Below are 19,863 nucleotides of genomic sequence, written 5' to 3'. Positions count from 1 at the left end.
TACTTTTTCTCTCTCTTCTCCATTCTCATGCTATATCATCATACTCCGTAAGTCCTATGCGGCACTCATACATGTGTGTGGGAGTGTGAGATTACATTGGGGATTTTTTTTCCCTAGATATATGTTGCATATATTCCCAAATTGTAGATTGTAGATTGTTTTGGTATTTCTAGGTGCATAATTTTTGCTATGTACTTAGATATAATCTATGTCTAGATGCATAATAATATTTATGAAACTAAAAAAGATAAAACGACCTACAATTTGGAACGGGAAAGTACGTTGTACCTATGGCAACAGGCATAAAATTAAAATTTATATGCTGCTTCTAATATTGGATATTGAGCACAAGCTAGTTATCTTCCTTAGCTACTTTTTTCTCAATTCCTTAACCCCATAATATGTCATAAAATCTGCATAACAATTCTTTAATGGGCATGCTACAATACAATGAATAACTTTAAAGTGACCAATATATATTTGTGTTAGACTAGTAAAGGCATACTACTACACTACACGTGGCGGTTTCGTGGTAGCCAAGTGGTCAACACCTTTCTGCCACCTAGTATGATTTCTTTTTGTCGCAAATATTCAATGTTTATAAAAATGTGTGCACATAAATTGCATCATTAATTCATGAAGCCAGTTTTTCTGAATAAATCCTTACGCGCCGCTCATCCCCATCTGACACAACATACTACCTTGCCAAGACCAAAAGGAATCCGCCATGAAAATGGCCACGGCCGCCGCCGCCACCTCCTCCTACAGCAGTGCGAGTGCCATCTTGCTCTACGCTATCTTCTTTGCCGGCACTCACGCCGAGCCGACCGAGGTGGCAACCTCTGAAGTCCCAAGCATACTCCCCGTATGCAAGACCGTCGGCGGCGGCAGCACGTTCTTCGACGTCCAATACTGTCTGGAGGCACTCGGCTCTGACGGCCGGAGCGCCAACGCCGGCATGAACTACCGCACCTACTCATCCATCGCCGCCGACCTCCTCGCGGCCAACGCCACCAGCACGGCGACCAAGATCGGCGGCCTGCTCCGGGGGCGCGACGGCGGCGATGAGGCCACGACGCGCTGCCTCCGGTCGTGCCAGGCGCTGTACGGCGGCGTGGTGAGAAGGCAGCCCGGTTGCGCCGCCGCCGTCAGGGGCAGGAAGGACGGCGAGGCTACGAGGTGCCTGGAGGAAGCTGCGAGCGCGGCCAAGGAGTGCGAGGAGGGGTTCGGGAAGAGCAAGGTAGCGTCGCCGGTGACCATGGAGAACGACGACGCGTTCAAGCTCGCAAAGCTCGCCGTTGCGCTGCTCAGCATGGCTCATTATTAATCACTGAGGAAGGCATTCCTAGTAGGGCGGCGAACATGTATCATTTTATTTTCTGAAGAATGTATGTGGCTGTACTGGTAGTCTGGAGCTACTCCTTTCGAATAAAGCAAATAAAGCAAATACGGCCGCGTGATCTGACATGCAACAAAGCAAATCTCTGCAGAGAGCAGATCAACCAGCAGCAAACAAACCTGATGTGATTTTATTTAGTATCTGCATCGTCTTACACTATACGAAGCATTATCAAGATGTTACCATGCATATCCCTCATCTACCACTCTCCAGTCGTGTATGGGTGTTACTATCTCACATCTCCGCGACAAGCTTGGACTGCGCCAGCGCGAGATCGAACGCGCTGAAGGAGTGAGGAGCCAGCGTGACCTGCATCTCCTCTGCAGCGTTGCTCAGCTCGCTCTTCACCGGCGCCACCTGCACAGTTGTTTACAATCAGGCTTTGGATTCAGACAGGCCAACCGAAAACAGAGCACAAACATGCGTAGAGTCACATGGTCATTCAGACACAAGCAAGCAAAAAATAAGGGGCAAATTACCTTGGTTGGGTTACTGAAAGAATTTTCATCCATCACATTCCCGGATGTGAGGACAGTGGAGGTTGATCCCAGAGCATTAACACTAGCCTGAAGTCCACTTGTGGAAATTGTGAGGCTAACAGCATCCGATCCAAAGTTTACAACCTGCACAGCACAGGAGCTTTCCGAGATTATTTACGACATTTTGCTCCTCCAGATAGTAGCTACTAGCTAGGATGGATGTGATAGATTTTACTTGCCTTTACTCTTAGGAAGCTGTTCTCTGAATCCTGCCAAGTAATTGCAGATGCTGCGAGCGAACCAGAGTAGCTGGAACTGACTGTAATTGGATGAATCATAGCACCGCTGGACTCACGGAACAGCGTCTGCATCCAGTAACTAGGAGTTCCATAATGTTGCCACGAGTTGAAGACGATAGCATCTGGGTTCCATCTGACAGTTTTATTCAAACGCAATTTACCGCAGTGTTAGATGAAAGGAGAACAGAAGCAAAGAAAGCATCAAACCATGGATACTAACGTTCTGTCGTTGTCATTTACAAACAGTGGAGCGTAACTTGCCATATGAACAATGTCACTGCAAAGAACCAACAAAAGGTCAAATAACTCACAGTGAAAGCTTTCTTAGTAGTGAAGCTAGAGCAGATGGAAGTCCATCAGGTCATGGTGACTAAAGTAAAAGGACAAATCTAAAATTTATCCATGGCAACTCAGGTCTGGTCATCATGGAACCAACAATTTCAGTAATGGAAAAAGCACCTGTTCATCTCCAGCCCGGTAAGGAAAGCAGCTTCTGCCAATGAAGCAAGAAGACTTCCTCTACCTGCATCACTTCTCCAAACAGCGTACTCACTCACAAAAGCCTGCATTTGAATCATATTCAGAAATATGTTTGCTGTCTGAACAGGACATGGCGATGCCAATAGGCATGAAGGATGAAGTCAATGAAGTTCTTGAACATGAAAATAACATCCACACATGGCAGTACTCACGACTATGGCTCCACATATATATTTCTTATAGTCCTTTAGAATTAGAATGCACCTAAGAATTTGCAACCTTATTCGTCATCCTCTTTCTTGCGCTTGGATTAGCCCTAGGAGTTGTAAGTTATAACTCTTCAGGTTGTTATTGAGTGCATATTTCAGGGTTTTGCTAAGTTTTATATAGGAAACACAGGACCCTTTTTATAGTATCCTAAGAACACCCCAAGAGAAATGTTAGGATGTCCTGAATCAATGTAAATGACAGGTCATGAAAGAGTTATTTCACAAAAATCTTCCTTGTAAAAATTGAGACTTACCTTCGGTCCACTACGAGATGTTCTGTCAAAGGTGTTCCTCATGTTAAACAAAGTTTTAGAATCGGTATAGACCTAGAAAAAGAAGCGATATTGAAATTTAAGAGAAGTAAAATTGACCTTGACAATGAATTATTAAACAGAACACTGGAATCAAGACACAGGAGAAAAAAGAGATAAATAGACTTGGCAACAGGAACTTTACATGGAAGTCGTATAAATCAGCAGGATGATCAAGTGGTCTAGATGAACCATCACAGTTTGAAATCATTTGAATATCTGGATAGGCCTGCCTTATAGCATTGTAGAACTTGAGGTAATTACCTGTTCAACAGAAATAGAGAATATCATGACATGCTAAAAGTATGTTTCATCAATAAAAAGGATTGTAGGTGAAGTATTTCCCTTGTCAACTACCACTGGGAATCATGTTCAACTTTTTCTGTGCTAGTAAAAGGACATTGGGATTCAGGAAGCCCTTGTGCACAAGACCATTTTGACTTAAACTCCACAAAGGATGCAAGAAATATGTAGTTGATAAATTTACCGCGGTAAAATTTTTTTCCACAATCTTCATTTCCAATTGCAACATATTTCACTGGGAATGGTTCAGGGTGCCCCATTGCAGCACGAACAGAGCCCCATGTTGAATTTGCACTCCCCCTTGCAAATTCTAGACTGTCCAATACATCCTGTAGGAAAAAAAAAAGACATTTCCATATCAATTAAGCTACAATCATGAGTATTAGAACTACCTAAGTCTATAGGAGATATAAGGTATCTTATTGAGCTAGCCCCTATTCATGTAAAACGAAGAAGTTAATGCATAGACAATCTTGGTAAATGCGAATATACAACTCAAGCCAAGCATCGTATCTGCATGTGAACTGCCTGAATAAAACGTAAAGGATGAAGCCCATCACAATGTCTTTTTCAGCATTCAAGAATAAGTGAATAACTTTAGATTATCAAAACTGATCATATGCAATTATTCTCATTGTGATCTGAGCAATAAATTTTTCATTTTGAGATATGCTTTCTTTCTCATAAAAAATGAAATTATATTATTCTGATATACAACGGTAATTTGCACCCATTGCTGATAAAGTACAACGCATTAAAAATTGACTACTCCTATATCTCTATAACAAAAAATGTTTAGTCTGCTAGAGAAATAACTGGAACTCAAAACATACCTTTACAAATGGAGCAATAGCAGCAGTATCAACTTCATCGTTGTGGCTAACTCCTGAGTTTTATGAGCAGACTTTCCATTAGTTTAGAAGGCCAACAGTGATAAAAGATTTAACAAATATGAAAACAATTACCATTGTTGAATACCCAGATTGGGGCAGTGTCCAGGTCCTCAGCAAGCTTTGATGTAGATTTCAAAGTCAATTGTTAGAGGGGCAATGATATGAAAGAACAGATGAATCAAGCAGTGTAAACTGGTACCTGAAGAAATTCATAATATCCAAGGCCGTCATCAGTCCAGTAATGCCAAACATCCCCGAAGTGTCCAGGCCTCTCTTCCCATGGACCAATAGATTCTCTCCACCTGAATGCATTTCTTAACCAATCACCTTCTACGAAGCAGCCTCCTGCATTAGTTGGATGAAATCTAGTCAATTATCCCAACATGTATAAACATATATCAATATATCATATATTTCCAAAAAACAAGAACCTGATTTTCAATCAGAAAAGATGACGCATACCAGGGAATCTCAAGAATCGTGGTTTCAAATCCGAAAGCATGGATATAAGTTCTGTCCGGAAACCATGTCCCTGTGTGTGCAGAGCAGTGTTGATAAATACTCAGACAAACTCTTGCACAGTAATTATGACCATAAGCCAGAGACAGATCAATTTCACTTTCAAGATTAATAAATCTGAAGATATTGAGTACACTAAACAGATGAACCAACATATAAATTCAGCCAAAGAGGGTATCCATTGGAAATATTTATTTGGTGGTCGCATTCAACAAACAAACCAAAGCAGCAAACTGGGTGCTACACAGCTTACACTTTACACTATTCTTCTCTTGAGATAAAAGGTTATAAGTGGCCAGTAGTATGGTTTGCAGGATGATGAGGTGCAGATCATAGTAGAAATGTTGCAGCCAAGTGGGCGTGGCACATGATCGAGGTACCCAGCCCAATCGATGGAAATGGGACATGATTATTAGATTACTGAAAGGGGGAGTCTTGACCTGCTGACCATGTTTTTTTTAAGGGGCAAAGATTTTATTGCTAGGTGGAATTAAATGACTGGTGATTCATACTCACAGGTTCGCTACTAATTTATATTTATCATTCATATCTTATAAGGTTTCTTTCTTGGCCTTATTTGTGTCTTTCACTATAAGGTCTAGAATATTACTATAATTTACCTTGTATGTGTCTTCAGGCATGAGTGATACTTGATCAAACCATACAACTCCTTTCTTGTTAGTTGTTATTTGAAGCCTTGAGGTTCTATTGGTTCCTTTAGCAACCAACTTCTGCTCCACTTTTGTCCAATTTGATGTACCAGAAACTCTGCAACAAAGCAATCCTTTCAGGTATTGTCAATAACAAAATATTTTTCTTGATCCTCTCCCAATATTGAGAGAAAAGGTACTAACGTTATTGTAGCTGAAGCCAGGTTTTGCAAACCATCAGAACTTGTTAGCGAAACTGCCAAGTCTGTTGTTTCTGCTGATTTAACGTACATAACAAGATTGTAGGCCTTTCCATCTTCTATATTCTGTAGGTTGAAATGATAACATTATAAAAAAGAAAATAGTGGAAAAGGTTGGGAAACAGAACATGTACTGAATATCTTCCTAACATCAGAACATAAAAGGCAACGCTACTGAAAAGTACAGAGAAAATGCATGGGGCTCTGATGGTTGTAATTCCTAACACTAGTCCTACAGCTATTGCTATTGTTACTGAAATTGGGAATTGGCATTGACAGTAAGTTATGGAAAAAAAAACAGATCACATAGCATAGCTACCTTAGGCTGCACAAACTACTGATATTAACTAAATAGTTTTGATGAAACTATCCGTTTTTCTCATACTGATATGAACATGCAGTATATGATAAAGTCATACCATGCCCCAGAACCCCGGGTTGTAAATACCAACACCACCAGTAGGACAGTCATCACAGAGGACCTCCATTCTCAGAGCAACAATGTTTCGACTGAAACATGAGGTACGATCAGTCGCCACAAATACAGAAGAGTCATCTCCAATGATGGACCATGGGTCAATATTTGACGGAGTATGTGGGCCTCCAGCTTCAAAACCTGACGCATAATTCCAGAAGCTGTTTATGCTAAACCATGAACTTGAACATCAACAATTGACAGAGTCTATGATGAAAACAACCTATTATGTTCTTTCCAGCTCATGATCAGAATAAAGTTGGTATTATTTAGAGAATCATAGTATGCTCAGAATAATCAGGTTTGATAAAAGAAAATGTTCTGGGAGAACAGATTTGAGTTAAGCAGACAATATGACAAACTATCACCTTTAGGCTATTAAATGGGAATAATTCTTTCGCATCTCATTCACAGCAAAATAAGCGGTCCAATCGTTTGACAGAAATTTCGTTCCAAAAGGGACACAGTGAAATCAAGACTAACTGACGTACCTCTGTTACTAACAAGCTCTGCCCATATCCCACCAGCTCCTGCATGATTGATCTCCTACAGTATAGCCAATCCACGGAGTATATTTTGATGTTCTGATTATATGTGGTAAAACATGACAAGCCCAACAAATTACTGTCTCACCTCGAAAAATATCCCAAATAGTGTTTCTGGTATCTTTCGGGCTGACTGCGGCGAGGCGTCAACCTTGAGGGTTGCTACTTGGGTGGCCACTAGTTCTGATGCCAGACATCTGGAACCCAGGCAGGATAGAAGCAAGAGGCAGAAGATTGTAGCAGAGGATGCTTCCATGAAACCCATAGGCCCCCACTTGTAAGAATTAATGCAACGAGTGTGTCTATTGGACAAATAGAGAAGAGGGTATCATTACAGGTCAGTTGAGTTAGACTGAAACAGAAGTTACTACCAAATGGCATCTCCATTTTAGAGAGAATTGAAGCAGCATTAGAACAATCAAAAGGCAAACGCATAGCAGTGGTACATATAGTACAGAACAGATAAACGTCCACAAAAATGTTTATATAAGCTAGAGCACTTTATATGCTTCTGTACACTGGAAATCCAAAATTGAAAAGGCTGTGATAAAGCATACGGTTAAATCATTATTAATAGGCAAAGAAGGACATCGAAATTATTTATCATTTCATTTATATCGGACAACAGCAAAGAGATTCGCTTTCAATTAAAGCGGGGCATTTCCTTGTTTAAAGAAAACACGCGCGCGCGCGGACAAAGACTAACCAATTCTCCTCTTTTGGCATTCCATCAAACAACTTGCCCCCACAACCAGGAGCTCGAATTTGATCCAAAGAACAGGGGAAAAAATATCACAGAGCATGTAGGTAAAGCAAAAATGGAGTCTTTAGCGAAGTGCTCACCATGCATCCACCATCCAACACCTCCTCAGGAAGAAGAGGCGAGCTCCCAGCTGCGAGTACAGGGCAGGAACCGGGGCGGCGTGCGCTTAAGTAGAGGAAGACGAAGCAGTGGCTTTGAAGGGAAGTGTGCCTACGGACTACGGAAGCCACGCAAGGGGTGTGGTGGAGACCTCCGCGGTTCAGATGCCCATCGGGTGCCGGAGACGGCGGACGTCAGGGCGCGCCGCGGCCAGTTGCTTGCCGGAGCGCGCTTCGTTCGGCGGCGGTTGGCTGCGCGCGGGCGCCGGCACGTGGGACCGGTGAGCGGCACTGTCGCCTTATCCGCCTCATTTGGATTCTTTTTTCTGCCGGCGTACTCAATCAAATCATGGAGCGAACCAAGGTCGTCGTCGTCGTGGAACAACTTTGGAGCCTTTGATGTGGCTGTGGCCGTATCTTTGGTGTATCTCGTGTGTGCTTCTCCTCCATCCCAACTACGCGCGCACTCACACTACTAGCAAGCCAGTTTATGTTTCTACAGTATATGCTTGCACATACAATAACAATATATTCAATTTATCTGACCGCACAATATGTATATTCTAAATAAAAATGCCAAGTCCAATATATTCTACAGTATATGGTTTCTTTGCTTACTCCTAGTCAAGTTAGGTCTTAGTCCAAGTTATGCCGGTTAAAACAAGTTTCATCGATTGATTGCCTCTATTCCAAATTTATTTACTTTGACTTTGCTCTAAATCAAAAATATCTAGTTTTTGATTAAATTTATATGAAAAATGCACAAACGTCTGCAATATTAAATTATTTTCATCAATTTGACCATGGAAATGGAAACGTGAGCTAATTTGATGTTATAGATTTTTAAGGGATTGATGTTATAGATGTTGGTACTTTTTTCTATAAATACTAAATTTGATTTGATCGCAAAGCTAAAATAAACTATAATTAGAAATGGATGAAGGACCTTTTAATTACCTAGTTAGTTACATATGCCCTGAGGGTACAAGCAAAGACAATTGAGGGCTATCCAATGTATTTGTTATTTCTATCAATAGAAATACGTGTGGTAAGTGGTAACACTCTAGCTGTAGACTAGATAATACTACAAAGAGATAAAATGCTACAATTTCCATTATCAGTATTGATAAATGAAAGGTAAGTCCCGACTGATTTTTGCACGCGGTACTGAACATATCATATTAGCATTTGGCGCACAAATTCAGTTTATTAACTGTTAATAAGGAAGGACAAACAGATCTCATCGTTATCTGTCCTTTGATGTGGCGCACGATGGGGCACTCAACAGCAAAGGCTGTCTTGTAGCTAGGCCTGTCTTTAATAAATACTAGCTAGATTAGACTGTAATACTGTGTACGAACTATATATGAGGGAGCTAGCATGAAAAGGCTGTAGTCGCGTGTTCTTGAGGGTGAGGATGAAATCAATGATGTTTTGGCACGGGTTGGGAGCACTCTACCATGCATATTCAATTCATTCATATCTGAATTATTTGGCGTCGTTTTGCTGCCCCTAGCAGCTACGTCGTCGTACGTACGTGTGCAGATAAAATCAAATGCGATGCGTGACGCCATGGGTTTGCATTGCTTAGCTCCAAACGCAAGGAACAACTTGGATGGATGGATGGATGGATGGATGATCACAAGTAGTTAACCATGTGCACGCGCTACTCATATGTACATGATGTGTCGCACTACTACTGATATCATGCATGTCTGATATGATGATGGGTGTCATTTCCTGGTGCAGCACGCAATATATGTAGTGCAACGCAACATGGCATCGCGATCGCGCTCTGCTCGGACACATCAAATAATACTGGCGGCGATAGTGGACCGACCGATCGATGAGATGCTTTTTCTAAGTGTTGCGTCGCGGGGGCGCATAGAAATGACGACGATGGAACCGCCAGAACCGAAAGAGATCGACAAATTAAGGGCGTGTGATGTGAGCCACATATGTGCATATATCCATCATCCATCGCTCACACGTACAAGCAATGCAAGAAATGTTACTTCCTCCGTGCTAACTTCCTTCATGCTAAATTATAAATTGTTTTGACATTTGTAAGTTCATAGTTTTTGCTATGCATGTAAACAATATGCATATAAACATAATGTATATTTGTACGTATAATAAAATCTATGAGTTTAGAAAAAACTAAAATAACCTATAATTTGAGATGGAAGCAGATATAAAATGGATGCATGTCTATCCTCCTTCAGTTCTTCCCTCTTGCAAAACGTAACCGCACGCCTACGCTCGCGCCAAAAAGCTAGCCGGGCCACTCGCAGCTCCTTGTCTTGTTGGGCTGGCCACTTGTATAATTCCAGGTTCCCGGTCTAGGCTCGGCCCATTAAGATTATTAGGCCGAACAACGAACCGATTAGGTAGGTAGGTAGGTAGGAGGGAGGTGAGTGGACCAGATGCAGCCCGTCAAATATGCAGGCCCAACTACCGTCTCTCCCTCTCTGCTCCTCCTCCTCCCCTGCTGCATTCGCTTCTCCTTTCTTTCTTGCCAAAAGAAGAAATTCGTTGTAGGCAGCAGTCCCCCCAAGCAGAGGCAGAGCTCGAGAGAGGAAGGAGGACAGCCATGGATGCTTCGGCCCTCAACAACCCGCGCCTCAAGGCGCTCATAGAGGTATGCCCCCTCCACCTACTTGTAGTAGACCTATAATAACAACCTTTGATTTCTTGGTACCCATCCCAAATCCCATAGCCATCAGCGGCGCATCTCCGTTGATCCCCAGATGATTTAGTGATCTGATCTAGTCGACGGTGTTGCTCCACTATGATCGAAAACTTAGTGACTTTGGGCTTCAACGTACTACTTCTTGCTGTGCCAACCATTAATCCCCTCGCGGAATTCGCATTTTCCCCGTTTCCATTGTTTAGATTTGTTCGTCGGTCTCATATAATTCCTGGATAATAATAGAGAGCGAGAGTACCCGCGTATTTGGGGTTTAGTATAGAGAAAATGTAACTGCTGCTAAAACCCTAGGAAGGTTCACCAACGTGATGTCTGCACTGCACTTGTGAGATATATCCAGTACCACTCCACTCGCTCGGAATCGCAATACAAGTGACGCCTCTTGATGATGGAGGTTCTCTTGGTTCAGTTGCTAAAAGGGTCATCAGATCCATTCATTGTACAACTGCAGCCAGCCAAGCTGCTGGTTCTGGATTTGACTGATTCCTGGTTTGGGTGTACAAATTATACAGTCCTGACCGACTGACCACATCTCCCTGCTGTCTGGATTCTGGCAGAACCTGAATGGAACTAGTGACTCGTGATGTTTTTTTTTCATTTAACTAAAAAGGAGTTTGGCCTTATGGATCCAGGGAAACATTTGTTTCATAAACTAGTTGTTCGAAGCTAAAACAATCCTGAATCCAATTTCCAATGTAAACAAGGGAGGCACTTTGTTACTTCCTGTGAATTTAACAGAAGTGCATTCCTATTTTGGATCTAAATAATGTCGCAGCATGTTATTTCAGTGAAAAAGTTATTGTCTTACAAAAGTAATTTGGGCTTAAACCTAGTAGTTCTTGTTGCGCGAATCATTAATTCTGTTGTTGAACTAGTGTTTACCTCTTTTCCATTGTTTAGCTTTAATTTATAGTGTGCTAGAATTCCTGGATAATGATAGAGATAAATATCTTATCAGCTGAGAGCTTGAGTGCACCTGAAGTTTAGAGGTGTGCAGGGAGATAGGATTGAGATTTAACTGGTGCTAAAACCGTAGGAGGATTCAGGAACGTAATGTCACTGGTGACATATCCAGTGGCATTGCACAATGCCTAGTATAAGTGATGTGTCATGGTTCAATTTTTAAAAGGGTCCCAGATCCATTCCACAACTGAAGGTAGTACCAGATTTTGACCAATTGTTTGTGCATAAACTGTATATAGCCCTGACCATATACTGAGCTATCTCCCTGCTAATTCTGGCTATGCCTGAATTGACTCACATTTTTTCCTAAAAGAGAAAGAAAATGTTTCTATCTGACATAAACTAAGGGGACTTCCTAACTGATTTTCTTGTATCCTGTACTTAACGATCATGTTAGGTCAGAATGGAAGTTAAAAGTGACCCATGGACCCACGTGATAATAAATTGATCTCATGACTCATGGGCCCATAAAAAGAGTGGCCTCGTGGTAGCACAGAAACAGTTTAGTTTGTAAGCTAGCTGCTTGAATTTAAACACTCTTAAATTCTTGTGTCCATGTGTAATTTATACAAGCAGGCATGTTGCATGCCTGTAAATATAACAGAACTGAATGTCTGTCCAGGATCTAAATATTTTGACTGCACACTGTTTCTGTGAATGAGATTAACTATTTTCAGTCAGCATCTGTGATGGTTCCATTGTGAAATATGTGTGAGTTGCATAGATGTGAATAGCATCAAAATTAGCATATTTACACTCACACAGAGGTGCTGTTGTAATTTGCAAAGTCCTTTATCTTGTATAACGTGCGTGGGAAATTATTAAATTACAAATCGTATAGAAGTCTGCATTTTATAGTTAAGTAGCCAAACCTGAGGGGAGAAAATTATGATTTTTGGCGATGCTGCTTTACTAAAAGTATGCTTCAGGGACAAATTAACATTGCCTTTTTATATCGAATGGGAGGAAACTAATTTGTTGCGCTTGGGACTCAAGGAGCTGATTTCTATCTCGGTTTCATTTCTTATCTGCATACCGGAGAGTTAATTAGCATCTCTTGACCCTTCGAATATTGTAGCACTTACAATTATAATACAGCTCCAGCATCTCTTTGGTAAAAAAACCTGTGCGACTAAATTGGCATAGTGATGGCTGCTCTGACAGAAATAAAATTACTAAAAAAGTTTCTTGTGTTGCAGGAGGAGAGAACGAAGGCCTTGACAAATGAGCTCGTGGCAAAGCTGACGCTTGCTTGCTGGGACAAATGCGTTACTGGGAGCATCGGAAGCAGCTTCAGCAGGAGCGAGGCCGCGTGCTTGTCCAACTGCGCGAAACGCTTCGCCGAAGTGAAGATGATGACCATGCAACGCTTCACCGAGCGGTAGCTGAAATCACATAGGCCAAATGGAGTGGAGTAACTGTGTTCTGCAGTAGTACGAATTTTGTTATCTTTTTGCTGTCATACTATCGTTGGTGAGAGTGAGATGATAGAGAGACATGCCCAGTGTCCAATGATCTTTTAGTACTTCTCTAAACCTGATGGGATGAAGCAGATGCTAAGAAATATATGCGTTTAAGGTGATGTTGAACTGAAATGTTCTCGAGCTGCTGATGCACAGTTAACAGCACAGTTACAAAGCTGATTCATTCATCAGTTTAGCAACCCACTACTGTATACTCATTTCAGTTGTTTCCAGCAAACTCCAGTGGCGCGTATCTCAATGTTCATCCAAATCCAGCGGTGGAGGGTGGATACACTTTTTGTTCGGTGAGAGCCAGAGGTTAATGAGCGGTGACACGACTGCCTTTGCTGTTGCTGTACTGCGTTCGTATACGTGTATATATGTTGAGGGAAGCGACCTGAACGAGGAGCGACACCCGGTGCCTTTTACTTCCGACTTCGTGAGCTCCGAGGACTCCTGTACTGTTTGCTCCGGGCCTCCGACGACATCCCCAAGGTTACAACTCTAAGCTCATATTTTTCCTAGCTAATCTGCTACTGTACAGGTTTTAGTCTCAGCGCTCAACTCTTGATTTGTTAGTTTTCTTTTGGTGTGTGTAAATGGTTGCCTCGAATCTCGAATAACCTAAGATTTAGTTTTGTTCTGTACTTCTGGTGCTTGGACGATCTCCTCAATGTGGCAGAAATGTATTTTCCCCCATACTTTCTTTATTGATACCTGCATTTTTAAGAAAAATTGATGTCAAAGGTGGAATGTGTAGGAGTAGCTCACTGATACGTTTGTTCTTTGTGTGAATCCATCCACTCAAATCTGTAATTATACTAGATACATATGTCTATTGTGACTCCTCTCTGCTCAGAAACACATGTAGTGATCACTGAATGTGCATTTTTTTTCCTAGATTTGTTTATTGTTGAACTTCACAGGATATTATGATCTTGGCACTTGTCCTTGTTTGCTCGTCATCTCTGTTATCTCTTATATTTTGTTTCATGTTTGTCGCCTCTGTTTCTTATTTCTTATACATCCATCTCACTTTGTCTATAGTATATTGGTATACAATCTTGCATACATTTTCCACACGGTAATCGCAGTTCGTTGATTATATTTGTCACTACCACTATCACAAATAATACACTGTCCAGTGACTTTTATTGACCATTGTTCAGTGCAATTACCAGGAGTTCACCATGGAGAACTCGCAAGATGAATCAGAAAATTACGAGCAAGAGCAACCCTTGGAAATGAAGCCATTGCGGTCATTAGCGCCAATGTTCCCGGCTCCTCTGGGATATGATGTGGCAACCCAGTCAACTGATCCACTGCTAGTTTTTGTTACGCCGTTCAGGCCCCACACCTCGCCAGAACAATCTCCAGCTTCATTTGGTCAACCCTTACCAAAGTCACCAATTCCTCTGAAGGCTACTCCAATCTCAGCGGCATTTCCCATGCCACAACGCGAAGATGAATCGTCAGATGAAGACTACAAGCCCTTTTGTGATCATAAAAAACCAACATCGCTGAGGACTGCCAAGGCTAAGAGGACTCATCAGGCTGGGTACTCCAATGAAGCTAACATCAAGTGCAAGTCAACAAGGAGAAGCCTCAACACAGAGCTTGCCTCCTGTCCATCCTTGTCAAGCGACCCAAATAAATCAGTTGAAGAAATCATGATGATGTTTGATTCACTGCGGCGCCGTATACTGCAACTGGATGAAAAAGAGGACGCAAGAAGGAGGGCTGACTTGAAGGCTGGTACTCTCATGATGCGGAATGGCCTGAGGATCAATAACCTGAAGACCATAGGACCTGTACCTGGTGTTGAAATTGGAGACATTTTCTTCTTCAGGATTGAAATGTGCATTGTAGGTTTGCATGCACCTGCGATGGCTGGCATTGATTACATTTCCACTAAGCATGTTGGAAAAGATGATACTCTGGCTGTCAGCATCATCTCATCTGGTGGTTATGAGAATGATGATGATGACACGAACATTTTGGTGTACACAGGACAGGGAGGCAATAGTCGGCACAAGGAGAAGCATGACCAGAAGCTTGAAAGAGGTAACCTCGCTCTCATGAACAGCATGAAAAAGAAAAACCTGGTCAGGGTTGTGCGCAGCGCACAGGACCCTTTCTGCACCTCAGGCAAAATTTACATTTATGATGGACTTTATCGGGTCGAAGATTCCTGGATGGACAAAGCAAAGAATGGCTTTAGTGTTTTCAAGTACAAGCTGAGAAGAGAGCCAGGACAGCCTGATGGAATTTCAGTTTGGAAGATGACTGAGAAGTGGAAAGCAAATCCTGGGACAAGAGACAAAGCTATACTACTGGATTTATCATCAAAAGTTGAGAACCTACCTGTATGCCTTGTTAATGATATTGATGATGAGAAAGGGCCAAGCTACTTCGACTATGTAACTGGAGTGGAGTATCTGAGGCCACTTAACAAGACAAAACCATTACAAAGCTGCAAGTGTCTTAGTGTGTGCTTGCCTGGTGATCCTAATTGTTCATGTTCACAACTGAACGGTGGTGGTCTTCCTTACAGCGCCTCTGGACTGCTTGTGAAGCATATTCCAATGCTTTATGAGTGCTCTTCCAGATGCCAGTGTTCTCAAAATTGTCGAAACAGGGTCACACAGAAGGGTGTTAATCTGAAGTTTGAGGTCTTTTGGACTGGGGATTGTGGATGGGGTCTACGGTCTTGGGATCCCATCCGTGCTGGCACATTCATCTGCGAGTATGCTGGTAAGGTCATTGATGAAACAAATATGGATATAGATGGTGATGAAGATGAATATACCTTTCGCACATCATGGCCCAGTGCTAAGGTTTCAAGATGGAACCTGGGAGCAGAATTACTTGAAGATGCAAGTGCTAGTGTCTCAACCGAGAGCTTAAAGAAATTACCTATTGTCATAAGCGCAAAAAGTTCAGGCAATGTGGCTCGTTTTTTGAACCATAGCTGTTCCCCAAATCTCCTTTGGCAGCCCGTGCAGTACGACCATAACGATGGCAGTTACCCACATATAATGTTTTTTGCAATGAAACATATTCCTCCCATGACTGAACTGACCTACGATTACGGAACAAGAGGAGCTCCTCCTGACATTAAGGGGAAATTTCCAAATTCTTCCAAACTCAAGCCATGCCTCTGCGGCTCTACCAATTGCCGAGGTTCTTTCTGAAAGAAACTAGAAGATGTGCTGGGAGTGCATGAACTAATGTACTAAAGGCAGGTAAAAAACATTACCATATCTGGCCACAGTGCAACAAAGTATTCTTACATTGTAAATTTGTGTTGATCCATTGTGCTGAACTCTTTACTATTCTGTGATTCTTTTATGATGATTGTCTTCTTTTCAGAGAATGTATCAATATAATCATTCTAACTTGAATAAATCTTGCTCTGATGCTCGATCGATAGATCACTGTATTATTTACCTATTGAATAAAACCTTATATGAGTAGTTGTTATCCTTGATGGCACCTTTTAGATTGCTTAATAATGCAGTTTCGTACTTGCTGAACATTTGAACAATGCACGTGCATTTCAACCCCAACATTTTTTTGTTTCTACCCTCCCAGAAACATCACCAGTAGCTCTAATTTTTCTGGCATCAAGTAAACAGTACAACTTTTCTTTATCAGGACTGTGGGTCATTCCCACACATAAGGCTATTGACCACCATATGTTTTGCTAAAATCTGGAAAAGGTCACTGTAAAAAAAAACCGGAAAAAGTCGTTGACAACTAGAGTTAAGAACGCTTTTCACTGTTCATGCATGCATTTGTCAATGTATGAAATTGTGGTAAAATTGAACAGTTAATTTTGGCAAGCTCAATCTTGCCTTGGTTGCTTAATGCTGCTATCTTTGGCTTTTCAGGTTGCAATGCTCATTTGGGCTTGTGTAAGCAGTGACGTGTTTTGAAAGGGTTTTTGGATGCTGCTGGCAACCGGGGAGAGACAGATAGTAGTCAGTAGATTAAAATACTGCGTCAGGAGGCAGTGAGGCGCCCAGCTTTTGTGGCAGTGTGTAGTTTGTGTAATGCATGACTGGAATGCTCTAGTTTACAATGTGTTCTTCCAGACTGGAATGCAAGTATGTGGTAGCATGTACATCTTGCACCAACTCGTTCTCTGTAAAGTAATAACAAAAAAAGACCACTAGATTGGGCATAACTCATAAGCATGGAATTGCGTTGTGATAAAATGTGAGCAAAGCTGCATAGTTGGCTGAGTAACGTTGTTACGTTTCTGCTACCTCTTCCAGCACTACCAGCAGGGACAAGAAAAACAGAACAGCACAAAAAAAAAATCATTTGTCTGAGCCCAGGTTCGAACTGGGGACCTTTAGTGTGTGAGACTAACGTGATAACCAACTACACCACCCAGACAAGTCGATCAGCTCACTGATCAAAAATTTGAAAACTATAAAGGAGTTTATGAGGACGAAATTGAAAACAAACAATTTGCCACTCTGAAAAACTATCAGGAACGATCGAGTTTTTTTAGTGCTTGTACAATTTGATGTAGCCCTGATGAAACAAATATACAGGTAAAGTCATTGATGAAACAAACATGGATGATGAGGAAGATGAATGTGCCTTTCACACATCATGGCTCACTGACAAGGTTGAATTACCTGAAGAAACAAAGTGCTAATTAATGTCACAATTGAGAACTTAAAGAAATTAACTGTTATGATCAGAGAAAAAAATTCAGGCACTGTGGCTCGCCTTCTGAATCATAGCTGTTCCCCGATCTCCTTTGGTAGCCTGTACAGTATGACCATGGTGATTAGTTACCCAGATGTCATGTTTTTTTGCAATGAAACATATTGCTCCCATGACCTATGATATGGTACAAGAGGAACTACTCCTAGAATTAAGGTGTGACATCCGGCTCAAATTTGGATGGGCTACGAGCGCAGGTGCTCATGTTTAGTACCACTTAGTTGAGTAAGGGTGGAGCCAACTTATAAGTCTTTATCCACTAGCCATAGTACCTTCACATTAACCCTTTTACACAAAGCGAGAATGAAAATGTTTATCTGTAAGATAAACAGTTGACAATTTGATATCTCGTCTATACTTGGCTTGTTCTCTGGAAAAAAAAGCTTAAAGTTCAATTTGTAACAATTAATGCAATGAATAAAAATACAAATGACAACACAGATATTCTAACCGTAAAGCCATCATTCTCCACTTTGGAAACGATCCAATTAATGCAACTGGTACAAATATCATAAAGACGTGATTGAGATAGCAGCAAATGATATATAAATGATCAGCACCCGCAATGGAAGGAATGGAGAGCAAACAATTGCCACACAATCAATGCCATACCCCACAATCGGATTTGCTTTCGTCTAATCAGGATTCCTCTCATCAATTTGTTGCCATGCAAAACTCGTTCGTTCAGTACAAGCACATGTGCACTATTCTCCACAAAACATCTCGTATCATCCATCCAGTAACATAGCAGCATCAACAATCTACCAAGAGTGGACATGGCCTCATCCCCCTATTCCTTTAGCAGTGTGAGCGTCATCTTCCTATTTGCGGCCACTTCCAGTGAGGTCGATGCAGCACCCGTCGATCCGTTGTTTCCTATATGCAAGACCGTCATTGGCGCTAGCAATCAATCCTTTGATATAAACTTCTGCATGGAGGCTCTCAACTCCGATAACTCTGATGACTATCGATCAGAAATTCGCCATCATCGCAGTGGACCTCCTAACCGCCAACGCCACTAGTACAGCAACACAGATTGGTAGTCTGCTCAAGAAAGAAGGAAAATGTAGAAGGTCCCATGAAGTGGTGCCTGCAGGGTTCCCGAGTAGCAATCGGGGTCCCATTCACCAATTTTCTTCTTTACAAGGACTGTATTTGCTAACTAGTCGGGGTGTGAATGCGGCGAACCCGTCGAGGTGAACCCGTCAATATCCATGTGTCGTCTTCCATGAGGCGGTATTGTACCGGCGGGGCCTGGGGCGTGCGCCGTTGTCATGCTAGGGTGGATTGTAGGCATCGCCAAGAGCGCCGTAGCGACGATCGTAATTGTCGTGGCAGCGTAGCTCCTCCTCCCGACGGTTGCGGGCCTCCTCCTCCACATCGCGGTTTAGCTAGTTGCCGACCCTTGGAGTGCTGAAGTCGCTGTTGTACTGGACGCGCCGGTGGAGCTCCGCCTCATCCCGCTCCTGGTGGCGGTTGTTGAGGTCACCACGGAGGTCGCGGAGATGGTCGCAGAGTTCGCGGTCAGGTTGCCTACCAGGCTGGCCGTGGCGTTCGCCCTCTCCTCGTCCGTCACGGCGATGGTTGTCGTAGTGGTGGTTATCTAGTCGGCGGTCGTCGTCATCGGGATGATGGTCATCGCTTTGGGACTGGTCCACCTCCTCCTCTTGAATGGGCTCCAACCGACCTCCCATGCGGCGGCTGTGATCGGCTCAGCCACGATCGGATCTACTCTGATCAAATTGGCTTTGGGAGTGTTGGGTAGATGTAGATTTGGAGTGCGATGATCGACTTCTTGAGCGTGTTGGGGACTAGGCCTTTTCCTCGATCTGAGCGTTAGCGACACGGAGGCGTGCCGGGATCCACTGCAGTTGCTCTGAATCTGGGAGGTTTTCTAGATCGGTAAAGACAGCCCCCAGGTTGGCCTGGGGTTTGGCGAAGATGTCGTGACCGGCTTGTTCTAATTCGGCCTACAGATTGCGGGCATGTAACGGATGCCCGCATCGACCTCCAGTGTCATCCTGGCCACTGTTGACAGCACCGTTAGGTGCTGGCGGGATGGGCGGTGCATCGGCCGCTGCGGGGGTGGCGGGCGGCTGACGAACTTGCTCAGCTCATTCATATTGGCGGTGCCTGCTGCGGTCTCGATTACTCTCGTTGCGCCCTTCCTCCTAGGAGGAAGTTTCACCATCACAAGGAGGTTCGTCGGCAGAGACAACGAAGTCTTCCTGATCTTGTGAC

The 19,863-nt window shown here is 42.7% G+C and overlaps 4 protein-coding genes and 1 non-coding gene across 5 annotated transcripts; 3 read left to right on the top strand and 2 right to left on the bottom strand.

Moving 5' to 3' along the window:
• The first annotated feature begins 707 nt into the window (after window positions 1-707).
• On the top strand, window positions 708-1,360 carry LOC117864448 (putative invertase inhibitor). The gene has a single exon (XM_034748558.2). The coding sequence runs from the start codon at window positions 728-730 to the stop codon at window positions 1,325-1,327; it is 600 nt and encodes a 199-aa protein (XP_034604449.1). The 5' UTR covers window positions 708-727; the 3' UTR covers window positions 1,328-1,360.
• Window positions 1,361-1,500: 140 nt separating this feature from the next.
• Window positions 1,501-8,029, bottom strand: LOC117864447 (alpha-L-arabinofuranosidase 1). The gene is made up of 18 exons (XM_034748556.2): window positions 7,726-8,029; window positions 6,971-7,184; window positions 6,829-6,883; window positions 6,282-6,478; window positions 5,807-5,928; window positions 5,573-5,720; window positions 4,896-4,965; window positions 4,633-4,778; window positions 4,506-4,551; window positions 4,374-4,426; window positions 3,725-3,869; window positions 3,383-3,501; window positions 3,181-3,252; window positions 2,637-2,740; window positions 2,398-2,454; window positions 2,118-2,310; window positions 1,879-2,022; window positions 1,501-1,756 (listed from the first exon to the last, which is right to left on the bottom strand). The coding sequence occupies exons 2-18, from the start codon at window positions 7,145-7,147 to the stop codon at window positions 1,634-1,636; spliced, it is 1,971 nt and encodes a 656-aa protein (XP_034604447.1). The 5' UTR covers window positions 7,148-7,184; window positions 7,726-8,029; the 3' UTR covers window positions 1,501-1,633.
• Window positions 8,030-10,224: 2,195 nt separating this feature from the next.
• On the top strand, window positions 10,225-13,011 carry LOC117865978 (mitochondrial import inner membrane translocase subunit TIM8). The gene is made up of 2 exons (XM_034750262.2): window positions 10,225-10,384; window positions 12,616-13,011. Exons 1-2 carry the CDS (start codon window positions 10,337-10,339, stop codon window positions 12,799-12,801), a joined length of 234 nt encoding a protein of 77 aa, XP_034606153.1. The 5' UTR covers window positions 10,225-10,336; the 3' UTR covers window positions 12,802-13,011.
• A 149-nt stretch (window positions 13,012-13,160) lies between these two features.
• LOC117865977 (histone-lysine N-methyltransferase, H3 lysine-9 specific SUVH1) lies at window positions 13,161-17,149 on the top strand. The gene is made up of 3 exons (XM_072295151.1): window positions 13,161-13,374; window positions 14,061-16,124; window positions 16,773-17,149. Exon 2 carries the CDS (start codon window positions 14,070-14,072, stop codon window positions 16,071-16,073), a length of 2,004 nt encoding a protein of 667 aa, XP_072151252.1. The 5' UTR covers window positions 13,161-13,374; window positions 14,061-14,069; the 3' UTR covers window positions 16,074-16,124; window positions 16,773-17,149.
• A 60-nt stretch (window positions 17,150-17,209) lies between these two features.
• On the bottom strand, window positions 17,210-17,283 carry TRNAV-CAC (transfer RNA valine (anticodon CAC)). The gene has a single exon. It is a non-coding gene; the product is annotated as a tRNA-Val (tRNA).
• Window positions 17,284-19,863: the final 2,580 nt, after the last annotated feature.

This window comes from Setaria viridis, chromosome 7 (genome assembly GCF_005286985.2).
Source record: "Setaria viridis chromosome 7, Setaria_viridis_v4.0, whole genome shotgun sequence".
Lineage (NCBI taxonomy): Eukaryota > Viridiplantae > Streptophyta > Magnoliopsida > Poales > Poaceae > Setaria > Setaria viridis.
Note: the sequence above shows the minus strand (reverse complement) of the source record. Positions and strands in the feature narration are given on the sequence as shown.